The 21,912-nt window shown below is 54.6% G+C and overlaps 1 protein-coding gene across 1 annotated transcript in view; it reads right to left on the bottom strand.

The window, feature by feature from the left end:
- LOC138754746 (collagen alpha-1(V) chain-like) overlaps positions 1-21,912 on the bottom strand; it is a 244,223-nt gene that overhangs the window by 118,453 nt on the left and 103,858 nt on the right. The window contains exons 8-19 of the mRNA XM_069919517.1: positions 20,413-20,604; positions 16,379-16,432; positions 15,560-15,601; positions 14,196-14,258; positions 13,278-13,352; positions 12,037-12,123; positions 11,605-11,661; positions 6,907-6,960; positions 6,600-6,653; positions 5,513-5,566; positions 4,946-4,999; positions 94-147 (exon numbers count right to left, since the gene is read on the bottom strand). Coding sequence (XP_069775618.1) covers positions 94-147; positions 4,946-4,999; positions 5,513-5,566; positions 6,600-6,653; positions 6,907-6,960; positions 11,605-11,661; positions 12,037-12,123; positions 13,278-13,352; positions 14,196-14,258; positions 15,560-15,601; positions 16,379-16,432; positions 20,413-20,604 — 840 coding nt within the window. The remainder of the gene's footprint in view (positions 1-93; positions 148-4,945; positions 5,000-5,512; positions 5,567-6,599; positions 6,654-6,906; positions 6,961-11,604; positions 11,662-12,036; positions 12,124-13,277; positions 13,353-14,195; positions 14,259-15,559; positions 15,602-16,378; positions 16,433-20,412; positions 20,605-21,912) is intronic.

The raw sequence follows: 21,912 nt of genomic DNA, 5'->3' as shown, positions 1-21,912 counted from the left end.
GTACCCCAGCCGTGGGCCACCTATTCCCTCGGCACCTCGAGGGTCAGGAGGGACCATTTGGAACAGAGCTGAGGGTGCCGGGCTGGGACTCACCATCTCTCCGTCTTCCCCAGGAAGTCCAATCGGTCCCTGGGAACCTGGCTCTCCCTGAAACGAGAGGGATAATGTCTGAGGTTACACCTGGCCCAAGGGTTCAACCTGAAAGTCTGTGGGGTTGAGTGCAGCACACAAACAAGCTGGAGAAACATAGCAGGTCACGCACCATCCACGGGCAGTATATAACAGCCTGGGCAGCAACAGCAAGGGGCCTACCAGGGGTCACCCACTCCAATTCCACACCCCATTCTCAGAAACCTAGAACATCACAGCCCAGAAAACGGGCCCTTCTAGTCTGTGCCAAATTATTATTCTACATTTTCACACAGGCCTGTGTCTTGTCCATAGCCTCCTCCTATCCATTGGACCTGTCCAAATTCTTTCTAAATGTTTAAAATTGAGCCCAAATTCACCGCTTCAGCTGAAGCACGTTCCACGCTCCCCAACACCCTCTGTGTGAAGACGTTCCCCCTAAATGTTCACCTAAACTTCTCCCCTTTCACCCTTAACCCATTTCCTCTGATTTGTATCTCATCAGTGGGGGGGGGAAAAAAGCCGGCTTGCATTTAAACCCTGGGATAGCATCAAACGTACTGTGTCCCATCCAGCAGCTATTTGCCTGCAGCTGTTACATTGGCTGCTGAAGGGACTGAACAGGGACAGTGAATCAATGTGCTGGAGAAATTCAGGGCTGGGTCAGGCAAGGCAGTGGACGATTTTGGGCCAAAGACCTTCATCGAGACTGGGATAGACTGGCTGCCATATCCCCTTCCCGATTGAGCCTGTGTATGGGGGTGGGGGCGGGACCTCCAACACCATCAATTTCTTTTGTCTCTTTTTCTTCCATCTCCCCATCCCCTTCCGTTCCTTCCCCTGTAGAGAGCATAGCCCACTGCTCCCCTGCTCCCCCATCAGACATAAAATCAGGAGTAGGCCATTCGGCCCATCGAGTCTTCCCTGCCATTCTCTCACTCAGCCCCACTCCTCTGCCTTCTCCCATAGCCTTTGATGCTTCTCAGATACCTATCAATCTCTGCCAACGACTTGACTTCCAGTCGCCTGTGGTTGCAAACTCCAGAGTCACTGCTTCCTCCGGCTAATGAAATTCCTCCGCATCTCTGCATTAAACGGGCGCCCTTCAATCCTGAAGTTGTGCCCTCTTGTCCTTGACTCCCCCACCCTTGGGAAACAACTTTGCCACATCTACTCTTTCAACATTCAAAATGCTTATACATTCTTCTGAACTCCACAGAGTACAGCCCAAGAGCCATCAACCATTCCTCACGTGTGAATCCCTTCATTCCAAGAAATTATTCTTGTGGCCCTTTTCTGACCCCTCTGCAATGCCAGCTCGTCTTTTCCAAAAATGAGGAGCCCAAGATTCCAAAGTGAGGCCTCACCAGTGCCTTCTAAAGCCTCAACGTCACATCCCTGCTCTTCTATCCTATCTCTGCAGAACTTCAGCAGTGCATTCACCTTCTTCACCACCGACTCATCCTAGAGGTTACCCTGTAGGGTATCCTGCACGAGGACTCCCAAGTGCCTTTGCGCCTCCGAATTTTCTCCCCCATCCCCTGGCGGTGTCTTAAAAAAAGCAGCTTCTATCCTCAAAGACCCCCACCACCCAGGCTGTGCCCTCTTCACTCTGCTACCATTGGGGAAAAGGTCCAGGAGCCTAAAGACTCAGCAGCACAAGGACGGTTTCTTCCCCTCCACCATCAGATTCCTGAACGATCAATGAACCACAGACACTGCCTGACTTCCTGTACACTATTTTTAAAATGTATTTCTTATCATAAGGTGGTATTGAATGTTTGGACGCCGAACACCGATTTTCATGCCTGTTCATAGCAATAAATTCTGATTCATACCAAATACAGCCTGCCCTTTTATTCCTTCGACCAAAGTGGATGATTGTGCAACTTTCCAACTCTCTGCATGGACTCCAGTTAAGATGCATCGGTATTGAATGCCACTGAGAATGTGATGTTCTTCAGTGTGTAACGGGCCCAGAGGACCCCAAAGCCCAGCAGCAATAGAAATTCACCAAGACAAATGGTTACTTCAACAAAATTTACTTTTAATTTTCTTTAAACATAAAAACAGGATCAACTTTAACTTATTACTATTAAACCCCCTTCTCATTCTAAGCACACGTGTACGTAATGTGCAAATGTTCAGGAAAGTCTTTGATTCACAGTCTAATCTCACTTCTCACTCCTCCAAGTTCACAGGGAGCAGGCATTCTCATACTGGGCACAGAATTTAATATTTATGAATTTTTCACCAAGCTCTGGTGTTTAAAAGTAACTGGTTACCACTCAGGAAGGTTCTCATCGGTTTCAGAGAGAGATTTGTTGCTCGTTGGACGCACACAAGCTGATACCCTCTGATCAGCCACTTCAGTGTCTTGCTGAAGAAACTTGCCCCATCATGGGTTTTCCAAATGATAACCTCTTTCTTTCAGGTCACCACAGAGCTCTTCTTAGTTCCCTTATTTCAGGTGAAACACTCCAGCCAGCCATTTCCTCTTGTATGGTCCACATGGGTTGTTTTAACAGGCTGAACTCAGAACTCACAACCCAGTCTTCCAAAGTGGGGTTTTAAACAAGCTGCCAGCTTGCCATGCTGCAGAAAACAGTTTCTCTCTCTCTCTCTTTTAGTGAAAGCCTGGGTTGGTCTCCTCTCTTTCTCTCTCTCTCTCTCTCTCTCTCTCTATCCTCTCTCTCTCCTCTGTTTGCAAACAGCAGATGACCCCCTTAGAACAGCAAACTGAAATCTGACTGCAGCACTGGCCCCAAACTTCTGAGTCCATTCATCTGTTGCTTTCCAAAACAATAATCCCATTCTCCACAGCAGGACCAATTAACACCTACTTGTGAAGTCCTATCAGCATTCTTCAGTTTTTGCAAAGGCTCTCGGAGCCTGGACAGTCTGGCTTTTAAACGAGATCAGTTTTGTGAAGTGTTTGTGACCTGCACTAATCCCCCACAATCTATCTCCTCCAAAAGACATATCTATATACAATATAAAATATATAATCCGTCACAAGTGCAAAATCCCCCATGAAAGGTAAAAACCAAATTTCTTGGCTTGGATTATTTTACCCCCTCTCATTTTCAGGTGGCCTCACCTTAACCACAGTCTTTGGGAGATCAGTGTTTAATCCACCCATTACTCTGAATACACGTCGTGTTCCTCTCAAAGTAGCTCGCCCAGTGTATACTGTACACTTTCCAACATTGTATTTCATTTGCCACCTTTTGCCCGTTCCCCTGATCTAAGTCTCTCTGTCTCCTCGTCACTGCCCGCCCATCCAGCTGTCTTTGTATCATCTATCACCTCAGCTTCCTTAGTTTTTAACAGATGCAAACTTTATTGAAACTACATCGCAGGACGACAAGCACCCACGAAGAGCCACTAACCAAACCATGAAAGGCAGTAATCATGACCGCTCCCTATTCCACAGTATTGCGACATCGAATTAAAACACCGTTTCATCCTCAACCACGCACGCCCTCCACTGGGAGGGGTAGAGTTGCGCGCCGCCATTCCTGGAACTCGGCCACCATCCCCTTGGACGCCAATCCAACGCCAAAAGGCGGGCAGGCCATCAGCTCACCCCGCACCCTTGATGGCCCGCCGTCCCGACCTGTGAGTAGTCAAATTGGCCACCACCCCCCATCCCCAAAACAGCAACCCAACAAGGAGATCAAAATCAGAATTTATTGTCATGAACAAGTCATGAAATTCAGAGTTTTGCGGCAACGTCACAGGGTAAGCATTCATGTTATAACCATCTTACGACTTTACTATAAATAAAAGTGCATGAAAAGCGAGCCAGTAACTGTGGTTCATTGATCATTCAAGGATCTGCTCACGGAGGGTAAGAAGCTGTCCTTATGCCACTGAGGGTTCGTCTAGGCTTCTGCACCTCCTTCCCGATGGTAGCAGAGTGAAGAGGACACGGCTTAGGGGGTCTTTGAGGATAATGGCTGCATTTTTAAGGGACCACCTCATGTCGATGACCTCGATGGAGTGAAGTCTGGTACCTGTGATGTCTCAGGCCGAGTTAACGACCCTCTGGAGTTTATTCTTGTCCTGAGAGTTGGCACCTCCGTACCGGGCAGTGATGCAACCAGACAGAATGCTCTCCATGGTCCACTTGTAGAAGTTTACAAGAGTTTTCGGAGATGTACAGAATCTCCTCAAACTCCTCACGAAGTCCAGCCACTGGCGAGCCTTCTTCGTGATTGCATCAGCATGGAGGCTCCAGGACAGATCCTCGGAGATGCTGACCCCCAGGAATTTGAAGCTCTTGACCCCTCTCCACTACTGAGCCCTCAATGAGGACTGGGTCGTGTTCCCCTGACTCCCTCCTGAAGTCCACAATCATCTCCTTGGATTTGCTAATGTTGAGGGCGAGGTTGTTGTCATTACATCATCCATTGAGCTGATCTATCCCCCTCCTGTCTGCTTCCTCGTTGCCATTTGTGATTCTGCTGACAACTGTGGTGTCATCAGCAAACTTGTAGATGGCATTGGAATTGTCTGGCAGTATATCAGGAGCATGGGCCTGAAATGCCACCCTCACACCACCCCCCCCCAACGCCTGTATCGACCTGCCAGTCTCTGCTCCTCCCTTCCCCACAGGCGGGGATCTGACAATCCAGACGATGGGCTCAGGGAAGGTAGCTGCTGCCTGGCGTGGGGGTGGGGTAATAGGACATCGAGTCCCTGCACTGCCAACGCAAGATCTCTCCCAGTTGGCGAATGGCAGTCTGGAATGCTGCGAGTCCGGGTGGGTGTAGACCGGAGAAGGAACTAGCTAGAGGTGCAGTCGACTCACCCTGTTTCCCTTCTCTCCTGGCAGCCCCGGGAGTCCATCAAAGCCTCGGTCTCCCTGCGGAAGAGCAAGTCGGAGTGAGCAGGGTGTCCAGTATTGGGGCCATATGACAGTCTGTGTCTGGTACCCCACCAAGACCAGGCAGCGACGAGAGATGGAGCAACAGGCACAGAGCAGCATGCCCGCACATGCATACTGCGTGCATACAAGAACACACAGATCAGAGCAACAAGCACACGCACAAACACACGCGCATGCACGTGCGCACACACAGAGACACACAAACACGCCCGCACACACACTTGCACATACACGCATGCAGACACGCGTACGTACACACACAAACAGACGCGCACGCACTCACACAGACACACACACGTATACGCACATACGCACAGACACACACATACACAGACACACGCGCATACGCACACACACAGACACACGCTCGTGCACACACACAGGCGCGCGCGCACACACACACGCACATGTGCACACACAGACACGTGCATACGCACACAGAGATACATGTGTGTGCTGGATAAAGACTCTGGCACAGCCAAGCCGTACCTTGATCCCAGGTTCACCGGGCATTCCCCTTGCTCCATCAGCTCCAGCTCGACCCTGAAGCAAAAGGTGTGCATATTACTCACAGAGATGGTGTGGTGTGGAGCAGCGTGGAGTGAAACGGTGCGGTGTGCAGTAGAGCGATGCGGTGCAGAATAGAGTGGTGTGGAGTGGAGTCGAACGGTGTAGTGTGGAGTCAGGCGGAGTGGAATGGAATGAAACGGTGCGGCGTGGAGTGGAGTGGAGTGGTGCGGCATGGAGTGGCGTGGAGTGGAGCGGTGCGGCGTGGAATGGAGAGGAGCGATGCAGCGTGGAGTGGAGTGGCATGGAGCAGTGTGGAGTGGAGTAGTGTGCACTGAAGTGGAGTTGAGCAGTGCGGTGTGGAGTGGCGTGGAGAGGTGTGGTGTGTAGTGGAGCTGAGTGGAGCGGTGTGGTGTGGAGTGGAGTGGTGTGAAGTGAAGCGGAGTGAAGTGGAGCAGTGTGGAGTGGTGTGGTGTGGAGTGGCATGGACTGGAATGGTGTGGAGTGAAGTGGAGCAGTGTGGAGCGGTGTGGAGTGGAGTGGTGTGGAGTGGAGTAGAGTAGTGTGGAGTGGAGTGGTGTGAAGTGAAGCGGAGTGAAGTGGAGCAGTGTGGAGCGGTGTGGTGTGGAGTGGCATGGACTGGAATGGTGTGGAGTGAAGTGGAGCAGTGTGGAGCGGTGTGGAGTGGAGTGGTGTGGAGTGGAGTAGAGTAGTGTGGAGTGGAGTGGTGTGAAGTGAAGCGGAGTGAAGTGGAGCAGTGTGGAGCGGTGTGGTGTGGAGTGGCATGGACTGGAATGGTGTGGAGTGAAGTGGAGCAGTGTGGAGCGGTGTGGAGTGGAGTGGTGTGAAGTGGAGTAGAGTAGTGTGGAGTGGAGTGGTGTGAAGTGAAGCGGAGTGAAGTGGAGCAGTGTGGAGCGGTGTGGTGTGGAGTGGCATGGACTGGAATGGTGTGGAGTTAAGTGGAGCGGTGTGGAGTGGAGTGGTGTGGTGTGGAGCAGTGTGGAGTGGAGCAGTGCGGTGTGGAGTGGAGCGGAGTGGCTGACGGATGCTAGTGAAACTGCTCACTCACCCTGCGCCCTGGCTTGCCATGTGGTCCCGGTGGACCCTGAGCTCCACGCGGACCCTGCCGGGGCACGGGAACAAATCAGCACCGGAGGAGAAACACCAGCACACAAGGCATGGCCAGAAAGTGGTCATGTCACTCAATCTCCCCTTCACCAACCACTCACTTTCTCCCAAGGTCCCCTTCACTCCCCTCCCCCTCACTCCCCTACCTCTTATTCCCATACTCCTCATTCACCATCCCTCTTACCCCTACCCCTCACTCCCCTACCCTTCATTCACTGTCCCCCTCACCACCGGACCCCGTCACCTACCTGTGGACCAATGTCCCCTTGCTCTCCCTTCATGCCCGATTCACCAGGGCTTCCCTGGAAAACAATTGGGTTGTAAACAATTGGTGTGGCATAGATATGGCACGGACACACGGAACCGACACGGCAGTGACACAGACACAGAAATGGCACAGCACGGCAGGGACACGGAACTGTGACAGAACCAACATAGGATGTACATGGACTAGACATGCACAGACACAGAACTGACATGAAACTGACATAGCATTAACACGGACTAGAGATACACAGACACAGAACCAACATGGTACTGACATAGTGTTAACATGGACTAGAAACACACAGACACAGAACTGACATGGGACTGACATAGCATGAACACAGACTAGACACACATGGACACGGAACTGACATGAGACTGAAACAGAACTGTTACGGACATGGTACCAAACAGATATAGCAATGACATGGACACGGCACTGACATGGAGGCAAGAGGGAGGGAAAATGGAAGGGGAGATGGAAGGGTGAGACGGAGGGGCAACAAACGGCTGACAGTGGGGAGGGGGAGGGAAGATGGAAAGAAAGAAGGGGAAGGGGAGACAAAGGGGAGGGGAGATAGAGGGAGTGGGGAGATGGAGGGAGAGGTGAAACAGAGGGGAGATGGAGAAGGGAGACAGAGGGAGAGGGGAGACAGAGGGAGAGGGGAGACAGAGGGAGAGGAGAGATGGAGGGAGATGGACAGAAGACCTGAGTGAGTTGTACAAAAGAAGGTCAAGCAGGAGAAACTCAGCTGGAGGAAGTGAAGAGTGACCAGGGTTTCGGGGGGCCTGAGCCCTCTGCTTCTTCCTTAATAACTGGCCTAATTAGCCCCCAACCACCAACACCCTCCTCCGCCATTCACCCCCTTGTGGTCTCCTCTATATTGGAGAGACTGGACGTCGAGCACCTCGGCTCCATCCTCAACAACGGCGTGGATCTCCCGGTGGCCACCCATTTCAACTCCCCATCCCCTTCCCTCACCGACACATCCGCCCATGGCCTCAGGCATGGCCAGACCAAGACCCCCCGCAACCTGGAGGAGCGTGACCTCGTCTTCTGACTTAGCGCCCTCTCGCATGGATGGCTATAATGGCACCTTCCCTGGCTCTCGTTCACTTCTTCCTCCAGCTCTGCCTCCCTTTTTGGCACCTTATAACCTAAATCCGTCCGATCTCGGAAGCTAAGCAGGCTCAGGGCTTGGAGGGGAGACCTGCTTAAGAGCACCAGGGGCTGTGTGTTGCTGTGAGGGGCTCTGGACAAAGTGACGATGTAGACAAAAGTTCAAGAATTTTGTGTATGTTGTATTCTAAATGTAGTGACAATAATGGTACCTTCACCTTTTCCCTCCATCTCCTTTCGCACAGACATGATAAATTCTCTTCTCCCCCATTGCCCTATCCAGTTAACGTCTGTTGTTGGTCTGGACTCCTCCCCTGGCCGGCACTGCCTGAACTCTGAGACTTTCTGAGATTTCCTGCTTCTAGCTCATTCTGCCGACTCCTCATTGAAGGGGCTCAGGCCCAAAGCATCAGTAATCAGGTGGCTAAAATCCCCCGATGTAAAGCCGCATATTATACCCCTGTGCAGCTGTCGGGAGGCTACCTGAAAGCGCAGGAGGCGCCTGTGAGGTGCACTTTGTAACCCTCCTCCGAGAGGGATAATTGCCGAAGCACTGAAAGCAGCCAAATAAGGGGATGACAATCAGCTGATGAGCACCTGACAGCCCCCTCCCTGCTGCCCCTGCCCCCCGGCGCGGGATGTCAGGGCAGGGGTAGCAGCACAGGATGTCAGGGCTGGGGCAGCCAGTGCGGAATGTCAGCACTGGGACACCCCGCATCAGCCGCCCCAGCCCTGACATCCTGAAGGAACAGGAGCTAGAGTGCTCTCCGAGGCGCCTCCCGTGCAGCTGTCCCTTTCAGATGGCCAGCACTGCGCTTTCAGCGTTGCCACCTGAACGACCATTCCACAGGTCTGAATCCGCTTCTTTAGGTGCATTCTTGGCGGAGAATGCACCTGAAAGCGGCTTGTCTTTGTCACCCACAGGCGCTGAAAAGAATGGCTGGGATCCCCCAGCGTTTCACTGCAATCGCAGCATCTTGCAGACTTCCGTGTTTCACTCAACCTGCCCTGAGTCTCATCCAAAACAAAACAAGAACTGAACTAAGAGCAATGTCAGTGGCAGCGGTGAGTCACAAGCCCCTTCGTCCCAGTTCATTGGCCGTGCAGCATCCCAGAATAGGAAGCCCTTTGTCCCCTCGGCCACCCTTCACTGGGACACAGCTCACCCCAGGGATCGGAGGGTTCTACCTTCAACTGGAAACGGGTGACTTTCTGCTGCCCCTTTCCCACTGGCTGTATCAGCAAACACCGGGGATTTGAGTAGGGGTAGATACCCGGCGTGAAAATGATGTCATTTGACGCTGGGCGTTCGGATGTTGTTCCTTTTCCACTGGATCCTGTCCCAGTAAATTCCCGGGACAAGGCGCCAGTGGGAAAAGGGGCTGTATAAAGATTGGTGTGTGATCAGGAAGGAGCAGATCAATGTCTCAGTTCCAAAAAACATAATTGGTCTTGGAAGCCTGTGCAAATGTGGGGTGGGGAATTCCCTCAATTCGAAAAATCAATACTGCATGCAAAAGTGTTGGAGAAACTCAGCAGGTCACACAGAATCTGTCTGAAGTAGAGGGTAACACGATTTGGTCCTGACCCCTTCATCAAGGTATGAGCAAAGGTAGGGGAGGGGGGGTGGAAGGGGCAGAGGAGGAGGAAAGGAGGGGCAGGGGAGGAGGGAGGGAGGGATAGGGGGGCAGGGGGGTGAGTGGGGCAGGGGAGGAGGGAGGGGCAGGGAGAGGAGGGAAGGATGGGCAGGGGAGGAGGGAGGGAGGGGCACGGAGGGGAGGGAGGGGCATAGAGAGGAGAAAGGGCCGAGGAGGGAAAGGATGGCCAGGGAGAGGAGGGAAGGATGGGCCAGGGAGAAGTGAGTGGGGCAGGGGAGGTGGAAGGAGGGGCAGGGGAGAGAAAGGATAGCCAGGGGGAGGAGGGAAGGATGGGCCAGGGAGAAGTGAATGGGGCAAGGGAAAGACGGAGGGGCAGGGGGAGGTGAAAGGGGCAGGGGAGAATGGAGAGAGGGGCAGGAACAGTAGGGGAGGGGCAGAGAGAGAAGGGAGGGGCAAGAAATGGAAGAGCTGGGAGAAGTGAGCAGGGCAGGGGAGGAGGGAGAGAGGGGCAGGAACTAGGGGGGTGGTGGGGCAGAGAGTGAAGGGAGGGGTGGGAGGGGCAGTGGAGGAGAGCAGGCTAACAGGTAAATTTTAATATTTAAATGTAGACATACATAACAGTACAGGCCATTTCAGCCCACGAGTCCGTGCCGCCCAATTTACACCCCATTGACCTGCAACCCCAGTACATTTCAAACTGAGGGAGGGAACCGGAGCCCCCGGGGAAAACCCATGCAGACATGGGGAGAACGTACAAACTCCTTACAGACAGAGCGGGCACTGTAAAGGCGTGGCACTCACCACTACTCCAACCATGTTGCCCATGGTAAGAAGTGGTCAAAGGTGGATACGGGTGGGAGGGCAGAAATGAAAAAAGCTGATGGATGGAGAGGGTAGGGCTCTGAATGGAGAGGGAAAGGGGTGGGAGCTGGAAGAAAGGAGACAGATGGATGGGGAGACAGAAATTCAGAAGTAAAACAATGTGCGGGCAAGAAAAATCAAAGAAATGTTGGAGGAACTCAACGTGTTTTGCAGTGACCATTGGAGGTAAAGATATATTACCGACGTTTTGTGTGGACGTTGTAAAGCCAGCTGAGTTCATCCAGCACAATAAAGAGCTGGAAGGGGGTGGGCTCTGAATGGAGGGGAAGGGGTTGGTCTCTGAATGGAGGGGAAAGGGTGGTCTCTGAACGGAGAGGGGAAGGGGGTGGTCTCTGAATGGAGAGGAGGCTAGGGTGGTCTCTGAATGGAGAGGGGGTGATGGTCTCTGAATGGAGAGGGGGTGATGGTCTCTGAATGGAGAGGGGGTGATGGTCTCTGAATGGAGAGGGGGTGATGGTCTCTGAATGGAGAGGGGGAGGGGCTGGTCTCTGAATGGAGTTTGGCGGGGGTGATCTCTGAATGGAGAGGGGGAGGAAAGGGGATGGTCTTTGAGTGGAGATGGAGGAGGGTGGTCTCTGAATGGAGAGAGAAGGTGTGGTCTCTGAATGGAGAGGGGGAGGGGGTGGTCTCAGAATGGTGACCACCTGCGACCTTTTACCTGTGGCCTGGGCTCCTTCCCCTGCCCCTCCTCTCATCCCTCCACCTTTTTAATTCAGGTGACCGCCTGCTTTATGTTCACACGAGGGGTCCAGGCCCAAAACGTTGGTGATCCTTTACTTCCAGTGGATGCTGCACGACCTTTTGAGTTTCTCCACCACTTTTGTGTATCGCACTGGACCCTTTGACCCACCGCTGGCCCCGAACCTGCTTCACTGATCTGGAAACCCTCCCCTTTTGTTATGATGTGACAACAAAAGGAACCCCTGAACCTCCTCGTTTGAATACTTCCCCATCCGATCTTGGCAAAGCCCCTTTTGTGACTTGGTGACACTCACGCACCGCTTTCCGAGTTAGACCGAGAGCCCGGCTGCACGGAATGGGCCAAACACCAACTGCGGTAATGGGCAGAGGTTGCTTACCAGGGGTCCTGGTCTTCCCGTGAAGCCCATTGGGCCTTGTGGTCCTTTCAGAGCCAACTGCAAGAGAAAAAGGGGTCGTATCAGACAAGTACAGGAACGGCTGCGGGGACGGCTGGGGCGGAACATCTGAGAGTGGTCAGGGTGCCTGGGAGTGGTGGCAGGGCGATATCAGGGGAGGTGGGGGGGGGAATACCTGGGAAAGGAGAGGGGACAATGCCTAGCCTCTCCCCAATAGACATCACCACCGCCTCCCCCACCCCCCAGGTACACCCCATGCTCGAAAGATCGACCCACATAAGGTGAGTGGAAGGGGGAGGGGGATCAGGATCAGCTGAGCTCATGCGAGGGTTAACTCCGGCAGGGGGTGCTGGGGGATAGAGGTCGGGGAAAGGAAGAGAGACCCCCCTCCCTCCCCATTTTCAGCCCACTCACCCGAGCTTGCTGGAGGATGGCCTGTGCCTGGGCCTCTTGAGCAGACACCACCGGACCCTTGGACCCACCACTGGCACCGAACCTGAACTGAGAGAGAGAAAGGCACGAGGCCGGAGCTCAGTCTGAGGCAGAAGTTGGGGGGAGCTGGGGTGTGAGGGGCCTCCAGAGTGGCGGAGGAGTCAACGGCCATTCGAGGTGGGAAGGAGGGGTGCAAAAGGGAACAGAGATCTGTGAGGATCAAGGGACATGGTCAGTAAGAGAGGGAGGGCTGGGAGTGGGGAGGTCTGGGGAAATGTTCAACAGGGAGAGGTGGTCTGCAGTCATTGAGAGGAAGGGGGAGACAACTGGAGACTCACAGTGGGAAGAAACAGATCACAGAGAAACATCAGGAATAGACTCTGAACTCCAGACTGGGGAACGCTGTCTGTGAAACCCAGACTGGGGAATGCTGTCTTTGAACCCCAGATTAGGAAACGCTCTCTGTGAGCCCCAGACTGGGAAATGCTGTCTGTGAACCCCAGACTGGGGAACACTGTCTGTGAACCCCACACTGGGAAATGCTGTCTGTGAGCCCCACACTGGGAAATGCTGTCTGTGAGCCCAGACTGGGGAACTCTCTCTATGAATCTCAGTCTGTGTGGAGGGAGCAAGGGAATGGGAGCTGTTACCAGTTCCAGCAAAGGGGTAGTGTGACTAGATGGGTGGAATGTCCTCTGTCCACAGGGTCACTGGGAGAGGTCTCTCAACCCCTGGGGAGGGTGGGGTAAAATGTACCCTGAGGAGCTGGTTTGAGAGGGGTTAGTACAATGTGGGTCATCGGAATGATCTCTAACTAGTGACCCAACTGCACCCTGCCCTCCTCAGCCTCACCCTCCCTCTATCTCACCCTCCTCACCTAGTCTGACCCTCCCTCTACCCCCATCCTCATAACCTGAATCTCCCTTCTTCCCTCCCTACAATCCAACCCCACCTCCACCCTCTACCCTTCTTCCACCCCTCCACCCACCAGCCCCCGACTCATCTGACGCTCCTTCCTCCCTCCACCTCACCTCCCTCATGGAGCCACTCAACTTCCACCCTCACGCCTTCCACTCCCACCTTGGAACCCTCACTCACCCCTCCTTCACCCTCATCCCCTTGCCTTCCCTCTACCTCACGCTCCCTCACCCACCACCATCCCTCTCAAAACCTCTACCCCACCCTCCCCCACCCAAGCCCAGCCCCCCATGCGTGGCACTTACCGGCAGCATGAGGGATGTCCCCGGAGGACCAGGCAGTCCATCAGCACCAGGAAGTCCCGGACGGCCTTTACGGCCCTGAAAACCAGCAAAATGGTGGGTCAACCGGGGCACCAGATATGGCATGGAGAATTACCGGGGGACTGGATACAGCCCGGGGAATCTCCAGGGGACTGGATACGGTGCCAGTCAACAATGGGGGACTATATATGGCACAGGGCATCACTGGGATGCTAGATACAGCACGGTGGATCACCAGGGCCCCAGATACGGCATGGGCATCTCATGGGCACCAAATAAGGCACCACTCAACAGCAGGGCACTGGATAAGGCAGGGGTCAACACTGGGGCTACAGATGCAGCACAGAGCATCACCAGGACACCAGACACAGCAAGGGTCAACACCGGGGTGGGGGGTGGCATTGGATACAGCAGGAAGTATCACTGGTGCAGCCAATGTAGGATGGTGGAGGACTGGGGCACCTGATATGGTAGGGGTCAACACCGGGGCACTGGATGTGGCAGGTTCAATGCCAGGGCACGAAGCACACCACAGGGCATCACAGGCACTGTAGATGCCACAGGGCATCACCAGGGCATTAGGCATAGAACAGGGCATCACTGTGGACCCAGAACATTACTAGGGGACTAGTTATGATATAGGCCATCACCAAGGCAAAGGCACCAGATAGGGCACAGGTCAGCACCTGGGCACCAGATACGGTGTTGTATCTGAGACATCGGATTAAACACCGGGGAACTGAATGCAGTACAGAGCATCAACCAGGACATCAGGCACAGTGTGAGACAGGGCTGCAACACCCCTCCCACACCACCACCACCCCCGTTGCCCACCTTCCCACAGATATCCCCATGTTGCCCATGGTGCCAGCGCCGTGCGAGGGATGGTAATGGACTTACCCGCTCTCCTGGATCTCCCATTGGCCCCGGTGGCCCCTGCGGACCTCGAGGTCCTTTCGGACCCTGGAAACACAATGATGGTATCGGTGACCCTGTGGTGACCAAGCTTGGTGGGGAGTGGGGGTTGGACCGAGAGAGTGGGGGGATCAGGGGGTGTGAGTGAGGTGAGTGGGAGAGAGAGAGAGAGGGAGAATAGGAAGGACATGAGAGGGAAAGACAGAAAGGTTAGAGAAAGCGAATTAAGGGGGGGAGATGGGAGAGAATCTGCAGGGGAGAGGGATGGGGAAAGAGGAGGGAGTGAGGGGGTGTGAAGAATGAAATAGGGGAGGCAGAAAGGTTAGAAAGAGGGATAAAGGGGAAAGAGAGAAGGGGGAAAGAAAGAAAGGGGAGATGAGAGAGAGGTGGAGATGGACGAGAATCTGGAGAGAGAAAGAGGAGAGATGGGAAGAGAGGAGGGAGTGAGAGAGGGATGATGAAAAGGATGAGAGGGAAAGGCAGAAATGTTGGAGAGGTGGAGAGAGGGGGCGATGGGAGAGACTGAAGGAGAGGGGAGGGATGGGGAGAAAGGGAGGTTTAGAAGAAGGAAGGGCAAAGGCTGGAGAGAGAGAGAGAAGGGTGGAGAGAGGGAGATGATAGAGACTGAAGGAGAGGGGGAGGAATGGGGAGAGAGAGGTTGAGAAGAATGAAGGGCAAAGGTTGGAGAGAGAGAGAAGGGTGGAGAGAGGGGGAGAGGGGAGAGACTGAAGGAGAGGGGGAGGGATGGGGAGAGAGGAAGGTTCAGAAGAATGAAGGGCAAAGGTTGGAAAGAGAAGGGTGGAGAGAGGGGGAGAGGGGGAGATGGGAGAGTGAAGGAGAGCGGGAGGGATGGGGGGAGAGAGGGAGGTTCAGAAGAATGAAGGGAAAAGGTTGGAGAGAGAGAGAAGGATGGAGAGAGGGGGAGATGGGAGATACTGAAGGAGAGGGGGAGAGATGGGGAGAGAGAGGTTCAGAAGAATGAAAGGCAAAGATTGGAGAGAGAGATGGGGAAGAGAGATGGGAAGAGTGAGAGAGGGGAGAGGGGAAGATGGGAGAGACTGAATGAGAAAGGAGGATGGGGAGAGAAGAGAGAGATGGGTCTGAAGGAGAGACAGGGAGACAAGGGAGAGATGGCAGAGAGAGGGGGATTAGGGGAGAGCAAATGGGGCAAAGGAAAGAGAGCGAAGGAAGAGGGGTGAGGGGACAGAGAGGGGAGGGTAGAGAGATCCCATTCTCTTTAGCCCTTTCCCCCTCCCCTCTCCTCCCTCTGCCCACCCTGTCCTCTATCCCCATCCCGCCTGCCCTCTGTGCACTTCCTTCCCACTCAGGCAAAAGGCTGTACTACTCACCGCAGGGCCTTCCGGTCCAGGGGGACCATCGATCAGCATCCCCTGTGGGGACACGGAGACGTGGGTCATTCGGATGGTTGGTGGTGGTGGGTGAGGGGGGTAGGGAGAGGTGGGGTGGGGTTAGAGGCAGTTGGAGAAGGGTGGGTGGGACAATGGGAAGAGGGGCGGAGAAGGCTGGGGGTGAGGGAGCGAGGGATCGGGGAGGTTTTATGGAGGAGTGCATGGGAGAGGGGAGGGGATAGGGGAAGGGATTGAGGAGTGATAGAAATGAAGGGGAGGAAGGCAGGTCTGGAGGATGGAGGGAGGGAATGAGGGGTGCAGGGTGGGAGGGATGGTTTGAGGGGTGGAGGGAGAGACAGTGAGGAGTAGGGTGAGCAGAGGCAGAGACCTAGTGAGGGGTGGGGGAAGGGAGGAGAGCAGTGAAGGACAGGGAAGGGAGGGGGAGGTGAGGGGTGGGAGGAGTTGGGAGAGAGTGATGGGTGGGTTAGAGGTAAGGAAAGGTGGTGAAGGGTTGGAGGGAGGGGGTTAGGGGTGAGGGAGGTAATGGGAGGGTGGAAGGGATGGTGATGGGGTGCGGTAGGGTGAGGGGAGGGAGCAACCCAGTGAGGTGGAAGGGAAAGTTTATGAGGGGATGGTAGGGAGGGAGGGGTAGTGGGGGATGGGCGAGGTGGTGAGTGGTGGGGGTGATGGGTGGGGTGTGGGTTTAGATTGTTGAGGGGTTAGGTAGGGGATGGGGTTGGGGAGGAGGGAAGGATGGGTGAGGGAGTGAGCGGAGGGTGTGAAGGGTGGGGGATGGGTAAACCCCATCAGCACACTCACCGGCTCCACCACTGCTGGCTCCCCCTTCTCTCCCTTCACACCAGCTAGGGCCACCTGGAAAATGATGCGACGACTCCATGAGACCCCAGTCACCCACCCTAGGGTGATGGATTGCCCATCTTCCACCATCCCAGGGTGCTGGGTGGTTGGGACCACACCGGTTACAGCATGGACCCCCTCAATGGGGCAGAGATCGGACCCTCCACTGGGGCAGGACCCCCACACTGGGGTGGGGAACCTCACACTTGGGCAGGACTCTCATGCTGGGCAGAGACCCCCACACTGGGGTAGAGACTCTCCACACTGGACCAGGGACCCCACACTGGGGCTGGGCCCTCACACTGGGGCAGGAACCCCTCACACTAGCCAGGGACCCCAGCACTGGGGCTGGGACCCTCGCACTATGGCAGAGAACCCCCTCACACTGGGGGTTGGGACCCTCACACTGTATCAGGGACCCCATACTGGGGCAAAGAACTCCCTCACACTGGGACTGGGACCCTCACATTGGGGCAGAGAACCCCCTCACATTGGCCCAGGGATCCTCACACTGGGTCAGAGTCACACACCCCCCCACACACTGGGGGGGGGGTGGGGGGGGGAAGTCGGGAGTGGTCAGGTTAGGTCCTGCCCCGATTGGTAAAGTGCAGTTATGTGCTATCTTACTCAAAAGGTCCGTTTTGGTTTTTTTTTCAGTAGTCCTATCGCGTTCGCGTCTCAGAGTGGTCGTGTCAGGGCAGATGCCGAATAAAAACAGTGTTGTACAGGACAGGTACTGTGGGAACGACACTGTAAGGGACAGGTGCATTGCGGGGACGGCCCTGTGCAGGGAGGGCGCTGTACGGGGCAGGTGCTGCGAGGAATCGGCGCCGTACAGGAATTGGCAAGATAACATTTCCACATGTCATTTCACGTGTTCTATCTTCGTCTTTACGAAGGTCTTTGACCCCCCCAGGCCCTGCTGACCATTTCTACCCAGGGCTGATGTGCAAGATGTTTGTTCAGGTTTCCAGCGTCTGATGCTTTTGGGTTCCTCTCCCGAGTCTGGACTTGGATTGGTGAAGAGGTGCTCACGCTGCCCCCGTTATCCAACTTCCGCGCACCAACCTGGGCTGATGTTTATCACCATTATTACTGGACCATTGGGGAGGGGCAGGAGGACAGCACAGTATCGAACTGCTGCCGGAAGATGGGTCTGCCGTCACTGAAATCACTTCAGCTCCACACCCTAATCCCACGCTGAGATGTCTGACCCTGGCCTCATCCACTGCCAAACCGTAACCAGTAAATTGCAGGAACAACATCTAATATTCCGACTGGACCTCTCCAAGCAGACGGCAATAACATTGACATCTCCAATTTCCCTTCACCCCCTCACCCTCCAAATCTTTCCCCATCTCTTTGCCCCCTTCCCTTCCTTCCCCACAGGATCACATCTAAGTTCCTTATCCCACTTGCATCCACCTTGGCTCTTTGCCCCCCCCCCCAACACCTCCTCCCCACCCAGCTTTGAGTTTCTGCCTTATTTTGCCCATGCTCATGGGCTCAAGGCCGAAATCTCGGGCCACCTGCTGCTTTCTGCAGACGTTGACCTGCTGAGTTCCTTCGGCTGTGGGCAGCACTCAACCCACCCCCCCCCCACCCTTGGCAAACCACCTCGTTCCCCTCATGGTGCCTGGCATCTTGGGGGCCGGAGCCATGGTGATTGGCATTGGAATGGTTATGATCCAGACTCATGATGACCCACAGGGGCTAAGCTGAGAGCAGGCTTCCATCGGTGGGGGGGGGAGGGTGGCAAGGGTGAGAGGGGTGGAGCTACCTTCCACAGATAGTGGATGTTACCTGCAACTTGCTGGCTCGGTGGGAGGGGGGAATGGTGGACTCAGATTCCAGTACCATGGGTAACAGGCTAGAGATGAGAAGGATGCAGACAGGGAAAATTGTCAATGGGCAGAAAGGTGAACAGGGGTGTGATGGGACAAAAGGAATATTCTGTGCCGTCCCGATTCATTCTTTTGGATGACGCTGATGGGATAAAAGTGAAAAATGAAACCAGAGATGATAACATTTCTGTTTGTGAGTTCTGGAGGGTGGAGAGAGCGGTGTGGGGACTGGTGCTGTATAGAGCGGTGGGGGGACTGGTTCTGTATAGAGTGGTGCGGGGACTGGTGCTGTATAGAGCAGTGTGGGGACTGGTTCTGTATAAAGCGGTGGAGGGACTAGTTCTGTATAAAGCGGTGGGGGGACTGGTTCTGTATAGAGCGGTGTGGGAACTGGTTCTGTATAGAGCGGTGTGGGGACTGGTTCTGTATAGAGCGGTGTGGGGACTGGTTCTGTATAGAGCGGTGTGGGGACTGGTTTTGTATAGAGCGGTGGGGGGACTGGTTCTGTATAGAGCGGTGCAGGGACTGATGCTGTATAGAGCTGTGGGGGGACTGGGGCCGTATAGAGCAGTGCGGGGACTGGTGCTGTATAGAGCGGTGGAGGGACTGGTTCTGTATAAAGCGGTGGGGAGGGACTGGTTCTGTATAGAGCAGTTCGGGGACTGGTTCTGATTAGAATGGTGGGGGGACTGGTTCTTTATAGAGTGGTGTGGGGACTGGTGCTGTATCGAGTGGTGCGGGGACTGGTGCTGTATAGAGCGGTGGGGGACTGGTTTTGTATTGAGTGGTGTGTAGACTGGTGCAGTATACAGCAGTGTGCACTACTGCATTGGAACAGGAGCATACTTTTTGAGTTTTGTGGAAGAGGTTACCAATTTGGAGTGGGTACTAAGCAGAAGTTCACAAATCAGGACTATCCAGGACTGCCTAGCCCAGACAGGGGCCTTCACTCACCCAGACTGACCCAGACCAGTACTGATCCAGACTGGCAAAAACTAGGACTGACCAGGACTGACAAAGACCGACGTAGACCATCACTGATTTGACGCCTGGTCTCCATCACTTTGGGACTTTGCTCTCAACACCCATCCTCAGTCTCTGACCTTCCCATTCCTCCAGAGACCAGTTTGACGGATTTCTCATGGTAATCAAAAGCGCACATTTCGCATCAGTGCCCAAGTTGAAATGCTGAGGGAGTGAAGTCATTGGCAATGTCTCCACGTGCCGAGAAGATCTGTGCTGGTGTCCCACCACACGGGAGGCATTAACACACACAGGCGGGCGTAGAAGAGTGGAGCAGTATGACCATTGATCATTACCTGTCTGACCTTCCATAAGCCTACGGTAACATCAACAAACAGGAGGGAACACGGACCACCAGTCACAGGGACATCACATTGATCACCAACAAGGATATCACCATTTAAAGACCTGGATATGACATCGCTGCACAAGGGGATTTCATCACTACACTTCTTCAGAGGGCGATGCCCATAATGCCATCACAGCAGTGTATGATGATGTCACTGCAGTGGGTTATGTCATCATGGCAGTGAATGATGACATCACTGGAACAGGCATTGACATCACTCCCTGGTGATGACATCACTGCAGGTGGCATTGACATTACTAGCTGGTGATGACATCATTGGAACGGGCATTGACATCACTCACTGGTGATGACATCATGGCAACAGGGATTGACATCAGAACAGCAAGCATTGACATCACTGTAGTTTACTGATATCACCGTGGTGGGCGTTAACATCACTGCCACAGGTGATGTCATCGCCACGGTAGGCATTGACATCAGTGGAGGGGATGGCATCACTTTAGCAGATGATGACATCACTGCAGCACTGTGACATCCCCGTGGCAGGCAATGACCACGGCAGGTGATGGCACCACCAGTCAGTGACACCACAGTGGGGAGGGTTAGCATCCCCCCTCATCACGCGATGACATCACCACAGCAGGCTGTGACATCATACGGGTGGGGAGGAAGTGCGCCACCTGTGTTCTGAAGGAGGGGAGCAGCGGCAGAGAGAAGAGCCGGGACGGGATGGGAGAGATGCCCCCGAGACCAGGAGACGAGCACAGAAGATGGGGTGGGCTATGCACCCAGGAGAACGAGGACGGGCAGGCACTTACTCCTGTGTACACCTCTGCCTCGACGGGAAGTCCTGGGCCGATCTCCTCGGTGGGCTGCTCATAATAGTCCGTGTACACGTAGTCATAGTCATAGCCAGGGTCACCTGGGTTCAGGTCCTCGCCTGTAAAATACTCCTGGCTCAGGCCCAGGTCCCCTTTGGCTGGACGGATGGAAGCCTCTTCCTCCTCTGGCTGGCAAGCCAGCAGGGCAATAGAAGCAAGAGCAGGGGGTTAGGTTAGTGAAGCCAAGCACTCCTCGAGGGCAGATGATCATGGCTTGGTATCCCCACCTCCGCGGATGGTTTGTGGGGTGGGGGGCCTGGGGAATGGTGTGTGGCGTGGCCGGCCACATCTCGGGGAGAGGACATGGATGCCGCAGGCACTCTGGGGTGGAGGGATGGGATGCGCCTGCGGACCACACAGGGGAAGGTGGACCCTCGGGGAGGGAGTGAGATATGTCTGTGGAACAGGGAGGGAACAGCCGGCCCTCAGATGGGGATGGGGCATGTCTGTGAAGCAGACCCAGGGGTGGGGGGGTGTAATATGTGGACTGGCGGACACTCAGGATGAGGGACGTCAGACTCTCAAGGTGGGGGTGGGATATATCGGCAAGCTATGGAGAGGATGTGGGAGGGGGGAGTGGTGTTGATTGGAACGTGTCTGTGGTGGAGGGGACATCAGTCCTTCAGAAGGGGTGTGGGAGTTACATGTCTCTGGGTCACAGAGGGGCTAGTAGACTCGGGATGGGGGTGGGATGTGTCTGCGAGCTACGGAGAAGATAGCATACAAGTGGTGAGGGGTGAGACATGTCTGTGGATGACAGAGGGGACATCAGTCAGTAGGGCTGGAGTTGAATGTGTCACAGAGGGGACAATAAACCCTTGGGGGTGTGGGTGGGATGTGTCTGTGGACTATGGAGTCCCTTGGGGTGGGTGAGGGCCAACCATACCTTGCCATGATCAGTCAGCTGAATCTGAGGAGACAAAGCACCCAGACCATTTCCCTTCACGCCGATGGACTCTCCCCACAGATGCTGACTGGCCTGTTGCCTCTTTCAGCAAACCACCCCCCCCCCCCTCAGCTTGTCTGTTCTCCCATTGGTACACCAGGGAGAGTATGGGAATATGAAACCTTTGTACTTGGAGTGGGGAGGGGGGAAGTGGGTGCGGGCAAGGAGAGTATCGCATGTGGATATATGTGTGTGTGTCTGCTCTGGGGTCTGTGGTGTGTGTGTGCGTGTGTGAGAGAGAGAGAGTGCACGAGTGAGTGTGTGTGTATGGATGTTTGTGTGTGTGTGTGTGTGTGTGTGTGTGTGTGTGTGTGTGTGTGTGTGTGTGTGTGTGTGTGTGTGTGTGTGTGTGTGTGTGACTGTGTTCACGGTGTGTGTCTGTGTGTGTGTCTGTGTGTGAGAGAGAGAGTGCGCATGTGTGTGTGTTTGTATGTTTCAGTGTTTGTATGTATGTGTGTGCACGCGTGTGTATCGCTGTGTGTGTCTGTGTG

The sequence above is a fragment of the Narcine bancroftii genome, chromosome 2 (genome assembly GCF_036971445.1).
Source record: "Narcine bancroftii isolate sNarBan1 chromosome 2, sNarBan1.hap1, whole genome shotgun sequence".
In the NCBI taxonomy this organism is placed as follows: domain Eukaryota; kingdom Metazoa; phylum Chordata; class Chondrichthyes; order Torpediniformes; family Narcinidae; genus Narcine; species Narcine bancroftii.
The sequence above is the reverse complement of the archived record's forward strand: the minus strand, read 5'-3'. Positions and strand labels throughout refer to the sequence as shown.